General features: G+C 42.1%; 1 protein-coding gene across 1 annotated transcript in view; it reads right to left on the minus strand.

The window, feature by feature from the left end:
- Window positions 1–18,934, minus strand: part of zfr (zinc finger RNA binding protein) — a 99,104-nt gene that overhangs the window by 76,820 nt on the left and 3,350 nt on the right. The window contains 1 exon segment of the mRNA XM_061816577.1: window positions 6,606–6,873. Within this exon segment, the coding sequence (XP_061672561.1) occupies window positions 6,606–6,873 (268 nt within the window).

The following is an 18,934-nucleotide window of genomic DNA, read 5'->3' on the forward strand; positions in this document are numbered from 1 at the left end:
ATGTATGTCAGAGAAATATATCATATATATCGGAAATATAATTATAATAATGAAGAAAAAGCGGTGAGACTGGACGAAATTCTCCTTTTTGAGCGAGAAAGGTCTGGTCTGAGGCCAAAGTAGAAAGTGCAGGATGAGATGGTGTATAATATTAAAATTACACCTTGGCGCAGCCTGATGGAATATGAAAGCACAGACAATAGAGTGCACAAGCTAATTCTGCATTTTAAAAATAGGAGACCTCATAACATTTACCTTAAAACTGTTTGGTAGCGTCATTCAGCTTTCGACATGCATTGCTAAAGATATTCTGCAAGCAATAATTCAGTTTTACACCAAGAAAAAGACCAGGATATCATTGTGGGTTTAAAAAAAAAAAAGAAAAGAAAGTTGGATGCGACATTTCAAATTTACAGTTCAGAGTTGGTTTGGTTAGCAATGTATTTTTTTGTTTAACATTTTCATTGTAAGTTTTAAAAAAAAAAAATGTTCTTAAAAATGTTCTGATGGGAATGTAAATGCTGTAATCTGAATCTTTGAATGAGGCATGCAACTTCAATGGATGATACTGATCGGACCACAGTGCATACGTCTGATGTTGCTCACGTTGGTCAAAGAGGGCGCCCACGGCCTTAGTGTGTTTGCTCAGACACGTCAAAAATTAGAGGGCAGCCATTCTATGATGTCAAAACAAGACATGTTACAGATTAGTCTGTTGGTTTCAAACCATGACATTTTAGTGTATTACCGACAGTCACCTTGGAAACCATGGTCCCAGCTCTTTTCAGGTCACTGACCAAGTCCTGTCGTGTAGTCCTGGGATGATTCCTCGCCTTTCTAATGATCATTGAGACCCCACGAGGTGATATCGTACATGGGTCTCCACTCCGATTGAGATTGACCGTCATGTTTAGCTGATTCCATTTTCTAATGATTGCTCCAACAGTGGGCCCTTTTTCACCAAGCTGTTTGGCCATTTCTCCATTGCCCTTTCCAGCCGTGTGAATTTGTACAATTTTGTCTCTGGTGTCTTTGGAGAGCTCTTTGGTCTTGGTCATGTTACAAGTTTGAGTCTTACTGATTGTATGGGGTGGACAGGTGTCTTTATGGAGCTAATAAACACATACAGGTGCATCTGATTCGGGATAATAAATTGAGTGGAGGTGGACTTTTAAAGGCAGACTAATAGATCTTTGAGGGTCAGAATTCTAGCTGATAGACAGGTGTTCAAATACTTATTTGCAGCTGTATCACACAAATCATTAAAAAAATTGTACATTGTAATTTCTGGATTTTTCCTCTCACAGTGGACACGCACCTACGATGAAAATTTCAGACCCCTCCATGAATTCGAAGTGGGAGAACTTTCAATATAGCAGGGTGTTAAAATATTTATTTTCTTCACTGTAGATGCCAAAATCGAAATCCCATAAAAATGTTACATAGTGCAACATGTCCCCTCCTCGAGCAGTCACCTTATCTCAGTGGAGGGGTTTGTGTGTCCTGATGATCCCACGAGCTAAGTTGTCTGAGGTTTCATGGCTCTGGTAGGGTCACCCATGGCAAACAGGTCCTAGGTGAGGGACCAGACAAAGTACGACTCCAAAACTCCTATGATGACTACGAAAATTGGATCTTGGTTTCCCTAGCCCGGATGCGGGTCACCGGGACCCCCCTCTGGAGCCAAACCTGGAGGTGGGCCTCGAAGGAGATCGCCTGGTGGCCGGGCCTGCACAGCCTGAAAGGGTAACCGTTCCCATGGGCTCACCACCTGTGAGAGGGACCAAAGGGGTCGGGTGCAATGTGAGCTGGGCGGTGGCCAAAGGTGATCCTTAGCAATCTGATCCCTGACTACAGAAATTAGCTCTTGGGACATGGAATGTCAACTCTTTGGCAGGGAAGAAGCCAGACTTGGTGTGAGAGGTCGAAGACTTCCGACTAGATATAGTTGGACGCGCCTTGAGGCACCACTTGGGCTCTGGCACCACTCCTCTTGAGAGGGGTTGGACTCTGTTCCACTCTGGAGTTTCTCACAGGGAGAGACGCCGAGCAGGTGTGGATATAGTTATTTCCCCCCAGCTCGGGGCCTTTATGTTGGAGTTTACCCCAGTGGATAAGAGGGTAGCCTCCCTCCGCCTGCAGGTAGGGGGACAGGTCCTGATTATTGTTTGTGCTTATGCACCAAAAAGAAGTACAGAGTACCCACCCTTTTTGGAGTCCTTAGAGGGAGTGCTGGAGAGTGCTCCCTATGGGGACTCCATCATTCTGCTGGGGTACTTCAATGCCCACGTGGGCAATGACAGTGAGACCTGGAAGGGCGTGATTGGGAAGAACGCCCCCAATAAGAACTCGAGTGGTGTTCTGTTACTGGACTTCTATGCTCATCACGGATTGTCCATACCAATCACAGTGTTCAGGCATAAGGGTGTTCACATGTCCACCTGGCACCAGAACACACTAGGTCGTAGGTCGATGATTGACTTTGTGGGCGTGTCATCGGACTTGCGACTGCATGTCTTGGAGACTCTGGGGAAGAGAGGGGCGGAGCTGTCAACTGATCATCACCTGGTGGCGAGTTGGCTCAGAGGGTGGGGGAGGATGCCAGTACGACGTGACAGGCCAAAACAATATGATTGTCAGCTGGGAACAGCTGGCAGATTGCTCTGTCAGAAGGAATATCAACTCCCGCCTCCGAAAGAACTTTGCACACTTCCCGTAAGAGGCGGGTGACATTGAGTCTGAGTGGACAATGTTCCGCGCCTCCATTGGTGAGGCGGCCAACAGGAGCTGTGGCTGTAAGGTGCTCGGTGCATGTCGTGGCGGAAACCCATAAACATATTGGTGGACACCAACAGTGAAGGATTGCTGTCAAGCTGAAGAAGGAGTCCTATTGGGCATTTCTGGCCTTTGGGACTCCCAAGGCAGCTGATAGGTACTGGCTGGCCAAGCGGAATGCAGCTTCGGTGGTCGCTGACGCAAAAACCCGGGCATGGGAGGAGTTTGGTGAGGCCATGGAGAACGACTTCAGGGCGGCTTCAAGGAAATTATGATCCAGCATCTCAGGAGGGGAAAGCAGTGCGCCGTCAATACTGTGTTTATTGGGGACGGCGCACTGCTGACCTCAACTCGGGATGTTGTGAGTCGGTGGCAAGAATATTTGGAAGACCTCAATTCCACCAACACACCTTCCCACGAGGAAACTGAGTCTGGGTGCTCTAGGGTGGGCTCTTCTATCTCTGGGGCTGAGGTCACCAAGGTGGTTAAAAAGCTCCTTGGTGGCAGGGGGTGGATGAGATTCGCCCGGAGTTCCTAAAGGCTCTGGATCAATGTTCCCTCTCACCTGCGCAACTGTGCATATGTTCACTTGTCGCACGCTCTCAGCACAGAGGAAAACAGATCCAGCACAGTGAACTACAACCTGACTTTTTTTTTTAACCCCCCTAACACAGCCAAAGTAGAAACTGCAGGATGAGATGGTGTAGAATGACACAGCCTGATTGAGGATGAAAGCACAGACGATAAATTGCCCAAACAGCTAATTCTGTATTTCATATATAGTAAGCAACATAACAACCTAAAAACTGTTTTCGAGCATCACTCAGTTTTCAACATGCATTGTGAAAGATGTTTTGCAAGCAATAATTCAGTATTACACCGGAAAAAAAACAGAGAGAGATATCATTGTGGGTTTAAAAAAAAATGAAAAAGTTGGAAGTGACATTTTGAATTTATAGTTAATAGTTGACTTGGTATTTGGTGAGGTGGCTGTAGAGTTTTTGACCAACTTATTCAATAGAAAGTGAGTATATTGGTGGAAGTGTGCTGAGGATGGAACTGCCAGGCAAAAGAGCGAGAGGAAGACCAAAGAGAAGGTTTATGGATGCGGTGAGGGAAGACATGAGGGCAGTTGGGTTAGAGAGGAACATCCAGAAGATAGGCTAAGATGGAAAAAGATGACAAGCTGTGGCGACCCCTAACGGAACAAGCCGAAAGGAAAAGAAGAACTTGCGGGAGATAAGATGCAAGAAGAAAGGAGAAAAAGTGCGTTAGTCCCCATTTTTAAGAAGAAAGGCAATGTTCAGGACTGTGGAAACTACAGAGGCATAAAGTTAATGAGCCACATAATGAAGTTATGATCAAGAGTAGGGGAGGCTAGACTCAGGACAGATGTAAATATCTGCAAGGAACAGTATGTTTCATGCCAAGAAAGAGTACCACAGAGGCACTATTTGCCTCGAGGATGCTCGCGGAAAAGTACAGAGATGGTAAGATGGAGCTATGTTGTATCTTTGTAGAGCTAGAGAAAGTCTATGACAGAGTACCAAGAGAGGAACTGTGGGACTGCAGGCGCAAGTCCGGTGTGGCAGAGAAATATGGTCAAATCGTACAGGACATGTATGAGGGCAGCAGAACAATGGTGAGATGTGCCTTTGGTGTGTAAGAAGAATTTAAGGTGGAGGTGGGACTGCATCAGGATTCCGCGCTGAGCCCCTTCCTGTTTGTGGTAGTAATGGATAGGCTGACAGATGAGGTTAGACTGGAATCCCCTTAGACCATGATGTTCGCAGATGATATTGTGATCTGCAGTGAAAGCAGGGAGCAGGCGGGGGAACAATTAGAAAGATGGAGGTACGCACTGGAAAGGAGAGGAATGAAGATTAGCTGTGAAGTAAAACAGAATATATGTGCGTGAATTCGAGGGGCGGAGGAGGAAGAGTGAAGCTCCAGGGAGAAGAGATACCGAGGGTGGACGACTTCAAATACTTGGGGTCAACAATACAGCGCAATGGTGAGTGTGGTAAGGAAGTGAAGAAACGGGTCCAAGCAGGATGGAACAGTTGGCGGAAGGTGTCTGGTGTTCTATGCGACAAAAGTATCCGCTAGGATGAAGGGCGAAGTTTATAAAACAGTGATGAGGGCGGCCATGATGTACGGAGGTTCTCGCTTGGTGTGAACACGGATAGGATTAGAAATGAGCTCATTAGAAGGACAGCCAAAGTTGATGCTTTGGAGACAAGGGAGAACAGACTTCGATGGTTTGGACATGTTCAGAGGTGAGAGAGAGAGAGAGAGAGTATATTGGTAGAAGAGTGTTGAGGATGGAGCTGGCAGGCAAAAGTGTGAGAGGAAGACCAAAAAAAGGTTGATGGATGTTGTGAGGGAGGACATGAGGACAGTGTGTGTTCGAGAGGAAGATGCACGAGATAGGCTTAAATGGAAAACGATGACACACTGTGGCGATCCCTAACGGGACAACCCAAAAAAAAATAATTCGTGTCACTCTAAACCAATAAATCCAATAAAATCTTCATCCTTTGTGTCAATTCTAAACAACTCCGCCAACTACAATGGTAGACAACGCACCACTTCCTTTTCTCCATCACTTTTGTCAGACTCATTGTCAGTTGCTGTTAAAACTTGCCTATTCAAGCCTTTCTGAAACCCAGTTGAGCTCCACTCAGCCACTTCTACCACAGGTTTCGCGATCTGCCTTAAAAGCGGCAATTCACAGAGATATCAAATGGTTCGGCCTCTTGGGTAGATGGCAGGTATGGAGTTGAAAATAATTTATTTTTTAACTGTGGTGTGTTGTGCGCTCGCATTCTATTGATACATCACAAGTAGAGCGTTTCATGCTTGAAAGAAGCCACCCGAACGGCGTGTAGCTGCATATTTCACTCCTTGTAGCTTGTCATGTCCAAAATATGATTTTCTCTTCAATGTCATTATTGTTCAGCCCTTCTCAGTTCTTTTTATAAGTTATTGCTAATGTTGAAATTATTAATTTTCTGAGGTACAGAAGTAGCAGGTAAAGAAACACAGGTCTAGAGCGCCCTCTTGCAGTTCTCAGTGTGAAAATAAAGGCTAACCGGTTTAGAAAATGGATGGAGGGATATACTAATGTGTTCACAATCTCACATATACATTGCTCTGGAGGATAAGTCGCACCGCCAGCTGAACTATGAAAAAACTGCGACTTATATAAAATTGGGTAATTAAAAGTTGTTCAGAGGCATAAGATGTTGTCAGAGAGGAATATGTTTTCAAAAGGTAATCATAACATTCTACTATCTGGACATGTAGACTAACATGAAAACAATTACAGCAAACTTTCCCTTTAAACGTTTTATTAAACACTATTGTACTTGTTAATGGTCTTCACATTCACTTATTTTTTGGGAGGTTGGGCGAGTATCATTCCGGTAACGAGGCACAGTATGAGACTATTATTGCTGTCGGTTTACTGGTATTAATTTGACATGGACTAACAAAATCATCATCACATACATAAACAACTGTCCCTTGCTCCCACCAGCTGGGCATCAAAAAATGTCTTTAGTTTCCCAAAGACCAAACTGATCTATCTGGCTATGTGTAGGAGCTAAGGAAGCTCTGCAGCATCCCCCCACCATCCCCCACAAGAAGTACAACCACTTTTGTACTAACCAAAAACAATTGCATCAAAAAAAAAAAAAAAGTAAGTGGATTTGTATGACCCCACTCTTAGAGGCGATAGATACAGCGAGACTAGGCCTTTTATAATCTAATTATACCCTGGCATAGTTAATGACAACTATACTTGATCACAAATTCAAGTGGCGTACCTGGTAGTTCTGTGAGGTGACTGGTGGTGGTGGTGGAGGGACTTCAGGCTGCCGCTGGGTGTAGCCATAGTCAGGCTGGTACCCACCATATGCTGCAGCAGTAGCAGCAGCAGCCACTGCGACAGGTGCAGGCCGGGCAACGGCAACGGTTGCTGCTGTGGGAGCATAGGCTGCTGCCACAGTGTGAGCTGCAACAGGTGCTTGATGAACTGTATAACTGGCCACTGTGGTGGGATGGGTGTATGCAACCCCGGCAGCTGGCTGCTGACTGGCAGGAGAAAAACAAAGTTTTTCAGGAGATTGCTAAGAATATTTTAAATAGAAAACCACAGATAGGTGAATTTGTGAAGAGTGAACAACAAGACGGCAGTGGTTCACTACACAAAAGTTACTCAAAAGCCCCCCCACCACAAGTTGCTAGATTGTTTCCCTTATAAACTATCCCAAATGTTATTTACTCCATCGGGGTTGCCCTTATGAGTCATCACTGTACACCACAGGTTTCACATCACCAAAGAGCTGCTTCAAGCTCATTCAATGTAATTTCCATTCAAGTTTACTGCAAAATCTTCATGATTATTGCTTGTTAGTTGACTATTCTATTAACAATTATTGTTTGGCATTGTTAAATCAACAAAATAAACAAATAATATTACATGACTTGGAGTGATGTACTGATTACCCATTTTGAAGCAGAGTAGCAACATGAGACGATTTTTGTCCCCTCCCAAAAAAAGTAATCTCAGATGAACGCTCTTATTTGTTTGGCACAGTTTTTACGCTGGATGGGTATGGGGAATAGAGGCCCCAGTGAGATACAAACTCACGACCCCTGGTTTACCAAACCAATGCTCTAACCACAGATTTTTTTTTCCTGACGAAAGGAACGGCTTCAAATCAAAGTGAAGCAATGTCATCATTTATCATTCTATCTCCATATTTATAGTTGAAGACAGAAGTTTACAAAATGCGAAGTGCAAAATCACATTTCATTTTTTTGTCTCACTGTATGAAGTCAAAGATTAAACCTCTCCTGTTTCAGGTCAGTCAGGATCACCAAAATTATTTAATGTTGTTAAATGCCAGAATAACGAGAGAATTTATTGAGTTTGGATTATTTTCTTTGAGGTCAAAAGTTTACATACACAAAGAGTACTACGCAAATACTTTTCTAATAAACAGAGAACAGGAAGATAACACATAAGCAAGCTATAGACCCATCTCAATCTTTAACTTTGACTATCATAGCTATGCAGATGACATGCAGTTATATTTAGCAGTGTCTCCAGATGACTACAGTTCAATTGAGATGTTAGGGTGTTGAAAGCAGATACATTACTGGGCGAGCCAAACTTTTCATCAAACAAACCACAAAAAAAACAGACAATTGTTTTGGGCAATAAATAAAAGAGAATTGCTGTTGCAAACACCTGGACTCACTATGTTTAAAAACCAAAGACCAAATCTGAAACATTGGTGTCCTCAGTGATTCCGATCTGACTTTCAACAGTCACATCAACTCTATCACAAAAACTGCCTATGATCATCTGAAGAACATATCGAAAGTGAAGGCATGTACAGTGAAGAAAATGAGTATTTGAACACCCTGCTATATTGCAATTTCTTCCACTTAGTAATCATGGAGGGGTCTGAAATTTTCATCGTAGGTGCACGTCCACTGTGAGAGAGATAATCTAAAAAGAAAAATCCAGAAATCACAATTCATGATTTTTAAACGATTTGTGTGATAGAGCTGCAAATAAGTATTTGAACCTGAGAAAATCAATGTTAATATTTGGTACAGTAACTTTTGTTTGCAATTACAGAGGTCAAACGTTTCCTGTAGTTGTTCACAAGGTTTGCACACAGTGCAGGAGGGATTTTGGCCAATTCCACCATACAGATCTCTAGATCAGACAGGTTTCTGGGCTGTTGCTGAGAAACAGAGTTTCAGCTCCCTCCAAAGATTTTTTATTGGGTTTAGGTCTGGAGACTGGCTAGGCCACGCCAGAACTTTCATATGCTTCTTACGGACCCATCTTCAATGATCTGACTGAGGTAAAGAGGTTGTTCCCCAAAATCGCACAATACATGGCCGCGGTCATCCTCTCCTTAATACAGTACAGTCGTCCTGTCACGTGCAGAAAAACAGCGCCAAAGCATGATGGTATCACCCCCATGCTTCACAGTCGGGATGGTGTTCTTGGGATGGAACTTCATCTTCCTCCAAACACGGTTAATGGAAGGTTCCATTTTGGTCTCATCTGACCACAAAACTTTCTCCCATGAATCCTCTGTGTCATCCAAATGGTCTTTGGCAAACTTAAGACGGGTCTTTACATGTGCTGGTTTAAGCAGGGGAACCTTCCGTGCCATGCATGATTTCAAACCATGACGTCTTCGTGTATTACCAACAGTCACCTTGGAAACGGTGGGCCCAGCTCTTCTCAGGTCATTGACCAAGTCCTGCCGTGTAGTCCTAGGCTGATTCCTTACCTTTCTAAGGATCATTGAGACCCCACAAGGCAATATCTTGCCGGGGGCTCCACTCCGATTGAGATTGACCGTCATGTTTAGGTTCTTCCATTTTCTAATGATTGCTCCAACAGTGGACCCTGGATATTTTTTGCTCCTATCCAAACACAGAGTGCACAGGACTTTGCCGGGAATGTCCACTTTTTGTACGTGTTCGGTTAGACATGTTGATACCGTTTTCGGTCCTATCTGCACGGTTACACTTTTTTCAAGCCATGCCCGTCTGAAACAGTTTTTGATTCCAGCATCCTTGTCAATTGCCCTCACTCGATCTTCATCCTTTTTTTCCTAAAACTTTTGCCATCGTAAAACTTTGAACACACCATTGCTCAGTTTGCGCTATTTAAGTCCCACGCGCCTTTACTTGGCTAACTAACAAGTTACACTGCGATTTCTGAGAAACGAGACCACATGTACAAGGCAATGGTGAAACTCGATTAACCACTAACACGATTTGATCGTTATACTGTATAACTCTGTTGTCCAATCGAGTAATCTGCCGTAATCAAGTTTTAATGTTTACGTCGCAAAATGCAAATACACTACAGAGCAAGTTAGAACGGCATATGATAGTCGTGCTTGGGCTAGCACAAAGCTGAACTTGCAGCTCGGCGTCCACCACCGAGAAGCAGGCAAACGATAACCTACCGCTACCCCCATCGCTGAAATTTTCTCAACGGATTTGCGCTTATCTCGAGAATGGTCATTTTGGTCTGAAAAAGTCGGAAATCCACCGATCAGCGGAAAATTCTCATCCCTGTTAATGTTAAAACCCCACCTTGGTACAGCCTGATCGACGATGAAAGCACCGACAATACAATGCACAAAAAATGAATTCTGTATTTCAAATATTGGAGACAACATAACATGGACCTTAAAACTGAGAACATAATTTAGCTTTCAACATGCATTGCTAAAGATAATCTGCAAGAAATAATTCAGTTTAACATCATTTATATAACTGATAATTAATAATTATATATATATACATATATATTAGTAATAATAATAATTCAGTTTTACATCATTTGTATCATTGTGGGTTAAAAACAAAATTAAACAAAGCTGAAAGCGACCTTTCAAATTTATAGTTCATAGTTGGCTTGACTTAGTTATAGTCACTCACATTTGACGAGCGCAACCGCACTTGCGCACCTTTGCGCTCTCAAATCTGCACAGTGAAACATAAAAAAAAAATCACGGGCGTAAAATTTGTTACGAGTAGGAAAAAATAGATATTGAAAGACATTGCTTATTTTGTGTAGTCTTGACATTAATTTACATGTTTATTTTATAAACGTTAACTGAACCAAAACAATTAGTCTTCACCCAGAAACAGGAAAGTCAAGTTAACCATACTGACCATGTCCAGAAGTGATTCCAAAACCACATGTTCCGAGCTACTTCACGTACTCCGAGCGGATTTACGTTGAAAGTCATCAACATAATGAGCCACATCAAAGGAAATTCAATTACACCAGGGGTGCTCAATTTTGGTTGATCGCGTGACAGTGTGCAAGATGTTCGACTATCATCCACCTCATCGCTTGATTCAGGTGTGGCCAATAAGTCGAGCGCACGCACATAAAGGCGCGTTCTATCAAGCCGGCCTCCTATTTACGGCAGCAACAGCATAGCGCGCGTGCACCCCCCTCACTATTATATGTATGAGATTGTGAGTTACTTTTACTTGATCTAATTTCTAATGGTCATTTTCCCCATAGCATGCGTTATCTTGAAGTAGAAAACTTTTCCCCTCTACATGCTTTAGGAAGATATAGATCATCTACTGCTACCTTTCATCAATGGATTGACAATAGATACCACCATTAATTACGATAGACTATAACAATACATCACAATTGCCGACAGGAACGTTTGTTACAATGTATCGCTAGCTTGTTGCCACTAACTCAGATTATGTTGAACTAAACTGAGCATTTTCAAAACATTGCAGGTATAGACCGTTCGTGTTTATTCCTTGACAGGCCAGTGCATTTAACTTTTCTTCAGATAAAGTTTTTCAGATCAAGAATTTTTATTGATGAAAAATTTTAAATACAGTTTTATATCATGTTCTACTCATATCTGTTGAAATTGGAAATTATCATTTGAGTTTGAAATTTTATTTTTGTATTTATGTATTTATTTTATTTTTAATTTACAGTTAAGTTTAAGGTCTTGAGATTCCATCCCTAATCACATCCGCAACTTTATATATTATATATAACGGTATATATATAAGCAATTAAATACACAACTATATACAGTAAATGAACAGGTTATTTAAATGGACTTATTGCTCCATTTTGGGATCAGATCAGTGATAGTTTAATATCGATTTTTTTTTTTTTTTTACACTCACTGGTGAACACCGTGAAAAATCCTGATTGTGTAAACGCTACTTTCAAATTTTTCCCAAATGTATTCATTTTCAAAACATTGCAGGTATAGACCGTTCGTGTTTATTCCTTGACAGGCCAGTGCATTTAACTTTTCTTCAGATAAAGTTTTTCAGATCAAGAATTTTTATTGATGAAAGAGAGAGAGAGAAAGAGGGAGAGACAGAGAGAGAGAGAGAGAGAGAGAGAGAGAGAGAGAGAGGAGAGAGAGAGAGAGAGAGAGAGAGAGAGAGAGAGAGAGAGAGAGAGAGAGACTCCGCAGAAAATTCTCATCCCTGACGGTGCCTTGTCAAATTATTCGGCCCCCTTTCAACCTTTCGCCACATTACAGGCTTCAAAAGAATTTTTGTCAAGAATCAACAACAAGTGGGACACAATCATGAAGTGCTATGGAATTTATTGGATATTTTAAACTTTTTTAGCAAAAAGAAATAACTTGAAAAGTGGGGCGTGCAATATTATTTGGCCCTCTTGCATTAATACTTTGTAGCACCACCTTTTGCTGCAATTACAGCTGCAAGTCGCTTGGGGTGTGTCTCTCTATCAATTTTACACATCGAGAGACTGAAATTCTTGCCCATTCTCCCTTGCAGAACAGCTCTAGCTCAGTGAGGTTGGATGGAGAGCGTTTGTGAGCAGCAGTCTTCACATCTGCCCCCAGATTCTCAAGTGGATTCAGGTCTGGACTTTGACTTGGCCATTCTAACACCTTGATACGTTTATTTGTGAACCATTTCATTGCAGATTTGGCTTTATGTTTTGGATCATTGTCCTGTTGGAAGATAAATCTCCATCCAAGTCTCAGGTCTTTCGCAGACTCCAACAGGTTTTCTTCCAGAATGGTCCTGTATTTGGCTCCATTCATCTTCCCATCAATTTTAACAATCTTCCCTGTCCCTGCTGACGAAACGCAGGCCCAAACCATGAGGCTGGCACCACCATGTTTGAAAGTGGGGAAGGTGTGTTCAGGGTGATGAGCTGTGTTGCTTTTACGCCAAACATATTGTTTTACATTGTGGCCAAAAAGTTTTATTTTGGTTTCATCTGAGCAAAGCACTTTTTTCCACGTTGGGTGTGTTTAACGAGACTTTTGTTTTTGAAAAATTGATTTCTTCTTGACACTTGCCACCAAATCTTGTCCGATTTGTGCAGTGTACGACTTATTGTTGTCCTATACCCCGAGACTATCACAAGCAGGTGCATTTATACAGACTTGATTACACACAGGTGGATTCTATTTATCATCATCCGTCAACATTGGATCATTCAGAGATCCTCACTGAACTTATGGAGGGAGTTTGCGGCACTGAAACCAAAGGGGCCGAATAATATTGCAGGCCCCTCTTTTCAGTTTTTTATTTGTTAAAGAAAACTATAAAATATCCAATAAATTTCATTCCATTTCACGAGTGTGTCCCACTTTTTGATTCTTGACCAAAAATTTCAATTTTATATCTTTATGTTTGAAGCCTGAAATGTGCCAAAAGGTTGAAAAGTTCCAAGGGGGTAAATACTTTCACAAGGCACTGTGTGTGCGCGCATATAAGCGCGAGCGAGCGAGAGAGCGAGCGAGAGAGCGAGAGCGAGAGCGAGAGAGAGAGCGAGAGCGAGAGAGAGAGAGAGAGAGAGAGAGAGATGCAAAGACAAAACATGTTCAAACTGAAAACTTGTTTTTAACAAAAAATTCTATGGCTGCTACATGTTTCAAAAGAGGAGGAGAGGTAGCAAAAAAAAAAAAAAGACTGAAAAGGTTAAGGAATGCTCATCAAACACTGTTGGGAACACCCCATAGAACAAGTGGGTGCCATGATTGGGGATAACGGGAGCTTCCTTGAATTCCACATTCGCAAACTGAGATGAGGCGCACCTCTGTGAACAAGTGCACAAGAAAATAGTCTTCACAGTTTAGGACACTGTTCCTCAACATACAATAGCAAGGAAGAAAAGGGTATGGAAAGTGTTTCAATCACCTTTTGCTTATATTACATATTTTTTAAGCTGAATTTGAATCTTAAATCTTAACTTAAAGGAAACATGTATTTATCGATTATTGGTTAAAATTGATCCCACATCAACGAATTCCTCAGAAAAACCCGAGCACACTGCAGAAATTCCTGAGGATGCGTGATGTAACACTGAGAACAACACACATTGCCACAGTACAAGAACGTACAAGTACGAGAACGATGAATTTTCCAATCATTCGAGCGACAAACATGATTCTAAAGGGTCTCCTGAAGATGGTAACGAATACGAAGTATATAAAGGCGTTAAAGGTTATCAGTTTGAACCAGACAGAACACAAGTTCAAATGCAAACGAAGCGACTGGCCATGAAGGTGCTGATCCAGCACTGGGAGCAGTCAGAACCAGGGAGGAAAACATACATCGTGTTGGAAACACTGACTGGTAAGCATTTGTTTGTTTTTTTTGGGAGGGGGGGTTGGCCATAAACTGCTAATTCGCTATCATGAGTGAATATATGTAGTTTTTGGTAATGTTTTAAAATCATCCAAATGCCCTGTATTTTTGTGAACATTTTGACACCAAGTACCCAGAATCTAAATTGTTATAATTTCACAAATAAGGACTTTAAACTAGTACTGACACCCAAATATACATTTTAAAAGAGATCTTGTTATAAACTACATATAATATTATTCACTTCAATGTCTACACGAAATGAAAAAAAAATGAGCAGAGAGCGTGTCATTATTGCGCAATGTTGCTGAAGTCTCACTCGAAATTCCAGTGGCAGCCATATCGCCTGCAACGTCATTTGCAGATGTCAAACTGGGACAGTCGCTATTGACAACACGCTGTGCCACCTGCTATGGCAGGTGAACAACAGAGCTTTACAGATTTTTCTGATGCCCCTTCTGCTCTTTTTGAGAACGTCTCAGAAGCAAGTGAAGCGGGGCATATTACCTTATCGTTTTGAGCCATATTAGACGATATGCGGATCACTTTTAACTGACAACACTCCCTGACAGACAAACGAGGAACCCGATCAAATATTCAAAATGACTTGTGTATGTAGCGTACTCAGGAGGACCCATGCCGCAAAGTAAGTAGGTCAGGGGTGCCCAGACACCGGTGGCCAATGGGGGTGAGAGCGCCTTTGTCCTCCCTGCACGCGGCCGCCCACCTCCCCGCCGGGCCACCGCACAGGCTAACGGTGAGCAGACATGGAGGCTAAGGGCCACAGTACCTTCCTGGAACAGTCGCTGGAAATAAAATTCCTTTGAGTTTGGTGATTATACGTCATTTGGCTAGTTAGCTCGTGTTACACGCTACTAAACTGTCTTTGCATTTCTATTTTGTTATTGTTTTGTGTTGTATTGTGTGTGATTGTCTTAAACGCAATACAAGTAGTTTGTTATATTTTGCTGGTTTGACAAGGGAATTTATTCTAAATTCTCATGCTATAACCTGAAGAAGAAGAAAGCAAGGGGAAATATCACCTACAAAGCACCAATTAGTGTCCGCAGTTCCCAAACATTTATTGAATGTTGTTAAAAGAAAAGGTTATATAACACAATGGTAAAAGTGACTCTGTTCCATCTTTTTAAGAAAGTGTTCCAACATAACATTTTAAGTTAATGATTATGTGAAAAAATAATAATAATCAGTTTGAATATGAACTCTCTTGGTAGTGTATCCAATGAAATATACATTGAACATTATCTGCAAATCTATGTATTCCGTTTTTATTTATGTTCAACATCCCAACTTCAACGGAATTGAGTTTGTACTTTGTATGACAGCCTAAAAACGTAATGATGGGTTCGATGAGTTTAAAGGAAATATAGAACTGTACGCTGGCAAGAAATGCCAGTATTCACCAGGAAAATACATATTTTACATCTTTGTTGGCGTCATCATATGGATGATCAATTTCACGCTAAATAAAAGCTTCAAACTATTGACCAAAATAGCTGATAAATTATGGATCAATCGATTAATTGTTGTACTCTACAGAGTAGCCTGTACGATGTCTTCAGGTTGCTGTGAGGGTTGTGACAAGGACACTAGTTTACACTTGACATTAAATTCTACAATAAATATATCAATGACTTCACCCAAGGAAAAAAAAATTGTATTTTGAACAGAGGTGCAACAATTAATCAATAAATGGACCACTATGCTTTCAAAACAATCAACTATTTTGATAATCAACTAATCATTTACAGCCTACTCGTCAAACTCAAAGCCCGAGGCCTACTACCTTTTTTTGTGGCTCACAAAAGCCAATCACCCGCATGAAATGCATGTTTCTTGATAAATAAAAAAAAATACTGTAATAAACTGCAAATTGCCTTTGTTTTAGTAAAGTTGAGAAATGTCTCTATTTTACCATCAACGACTAAATCAGTTTGGCGTGGATTACAATCGCGAACCAATATGGTAGCGATCCCAGGGCTCTTTGCCTGTTTTCATGCAGCTCACATGAAGGCACAAAAGCATATTGAAGTTCTGGTGAGTGTGCTTTGCTTGAGTTCATTACCGTACTTGCGAGCGCGCTTTGCTTCCACAGTTAAATGAAAATATATGGAAGAACACAGGACAATTTTTTTTTTCTAACCAGAGAGGTAGACCTCAAACCCTCCCTCGAGCCATTACCTTATCGTAGTGGAGGGGTTAGTGTGTCGCCATGATCCTAGAAGCTAAGCTGTCTGGGGCTTCGCGCACCTGGTCAAGGGTATCTGTGATCTGGTCTTCAGGCAGAAACCATCCGGTTGTATGCTATTCTTTAGTTGGTCTTTTCCAAAAGGCTACTAATAAATAAATACGGAATCAGTTCCGGCAATAGTAAATTGCAATGATACCACAGGGTGAAAGCTGTTTACATTCATAGAAACGGGTTCCGTGACTCAAAAAATAATCCATTCTATCAAATTAGCAATCTTTGTTGATATAGTATTTTGGGGTTCCACCACCAAATCTTCTTCTCCCCTTGCCTTCCGGAACCCACACCAAGTGCTCTCCTGCCTGTCTCTTTGATCACTTTGGTTGTAGTAGTCCAGTCTTCTGGGAGCTCCTCCTGTCCACCGAGAGCCTGTCTAACGCTTTCCAAAAGGCCACACAACATTCTTCCTTTCTAAGCTTCAACCACATGGTTCTCTGCTCTACCTTTGTCTTCTTAAACTTCCTACCTACCACCAGAGTCATCCTACACAACACCATCCTATGCTGTCGAGCTACACTCTCCCCAACCACCGCCTTACAGTCAGTAATCTCCTTCAGATGACATTGCCTACACAAAATGTCATCCACCTGTGTGCTTCTTGTCAGTCACCCGATGTTCCTGCCTCTTCTGGAAAAAGCTGTTCATTACTGTCATCTCCATCCTTTTTGCAAAGTCCACCACCATCTGTCCCTCAAAGTTCCTTTCCTGGATGCCGTACTGCTCCATCACTTCTTCATTGCCCCTGTTTCCTTCACCAACATGTCCATTACAATCTGCACCAATCACAGCTGTTTCTGTGTCTGGGATGCTCAGAACTACATCATGCAGTTCCTTCCAGAATTTCTCTTTCAATTCTAGGTCATATCCTACCTGTTGGGCATGGCCGCTGATCGCATTTTACATAGCACCCTCAATTTCGAGATTTAGCCTCTCCACTCGATAAGATACTCGTAGCTAGCTCCTCCTTTAAAATAACCCCTTCTCCGTTTCACTTCCCATCTACTCTATGGTAAAATAATTTTAAACCATGTCCCTAAATTTCTACCCTTACTATGTATCCACCTGCTTTCTTGGATGCACAATATATCAACGTTTCTCCAAATCATCATGTCAACCAACTCCTGAGCCTTTCCTGCCATAGTCCCAACATTCAAAGTCCCTACACTCAGTTGTAGGCTCTGTGCATTCCTCTTCTTCGTCTGTCAACAAATCCGCTTTCCTCCTGTTCTTTGTCTTCGGCCCACAGAAGCTCAATTTCTGCTGACGCCTTGCAGGTTAATAGTTCCAGGGGCGGACATTGTCAAACCCAGGCGACGTTGAATCTACTATGGGAATCTTTAGATGAATGCTCATATTTGTTTGACAACGTTTTAAGATGGATGCCCTTCCTGACACAACCCTTTGCATTTATCCGGGGTTCGGACGGCCTACAGATTGTACTGGCTTGTGCCCCCAAAGGGCTGCATAAGGTAGGGCCAATTTAGAGTCTCCTATTAATGCATGATTTTGGGGTGTGGGAGGAAACTCCGATCCTCAGAAATGTGAGGCAAACGCTCTACAGCTGGCTCTTCTTCGAAGCATTCAAATGTAAAACGTCATCATAGTAAAATGCTGACATAAAAAGTGGCAGCAACAGCAGTCTTTTCTTTGCCTCTAAACACAGACATTACTTCATTACCCTCAAGGGACGAACGTGACTTAATTCTAAAATATAATTAATCTTCAGCATTTTCACCAGCATTTTGATGAGGTGAAAACAAGAAGGACTCGTCAATTAAAAAAAAAACAGATATTTATAAAGGGGGCACAGTGTTGCAGCTGTTTAACGTTGGCCTCACAGTTCTGAGGATCGGGGTTCAAATTCCAGCTCGCCTGTGTGGAGTTTGCATTTTCTCCCCGTGCGTGTGTGGATTTTCTCCGGGAACTCTAGTTTCTTTCCACATATCAAAAACATACATTAATTGGAGACTCTAAACTGTCCATAGGTGTGATTGTGAGTGCAACTGTTGTATGTCTCTATGTGTCCTGGGATTGGCTGGCAACCAGTTCAGGGTGTGAGGATAATTGGCTCAGAAAATGTATATTATATATATATATATATATATGTTTTTTTGATGGTTTTTATTGGGTTAAGTTCCAGTGATATCTTGGCTAGTCTACTGCCTTCCACTTTTCCCCCTGATGCAGTCCTTTGTTTTGTTGGAAGTGTGTTTTGCGCTATTGTGTTGTTGTATGATGAAGCTTCTCCCCATTAGTTTGGATACATTAAATGTAAATTGATAAACCAAATAGTTTTGAAGACTTCAGAATTCATTCTGCTGCTAGTATCATGGGTTACATCAATGAAAACTTCTGAGGTTGTTCCAGGAGCAGCCATGCAAGCCCAAGCCATGACATTACCTCCACCCAAAAAAGAATCCATTCTATCAAATTAGCAATCTTTGTTGCTGTGCGGACATCAATGCAGCCCGATGGGGGCACAAACCAGTGCAATCTGGAAGCCGGTCCCAAGCCAGGATAAATGCAGAGGGTTGCGTCAGGAAGGGCATCCGGCGTAAAAACAGTGCCAAACAAATATGAGCGTTCATCTAAAGAATCCCATACAGGATCGGTCGTGGGTTAACAACGCCCGCCCCCGGCACTGCTAACCTGCAGGGCGGAAATTCAGCTACTGTGGGTCGAAGACAAAGAAGAGGAGGAAAC

The sequence above is a fragment of the Syngnathoides biaculeatus genome, chromosome 4 (assembly GCF_019802595.1).
Source record: "Syngnathoides biaculeatus isolate LvHL_M chromosome 4, ASM1980259v1, whole genome shotgun sequence".
In the NCBI taxonomy this organism is placed as follows: Eukaryota; Metazoa; Chordata; class Actinopteri; order Syngnathiformes; family Syngnathidae; genus Syngnathoides; species Syngnathoides biaculeatus.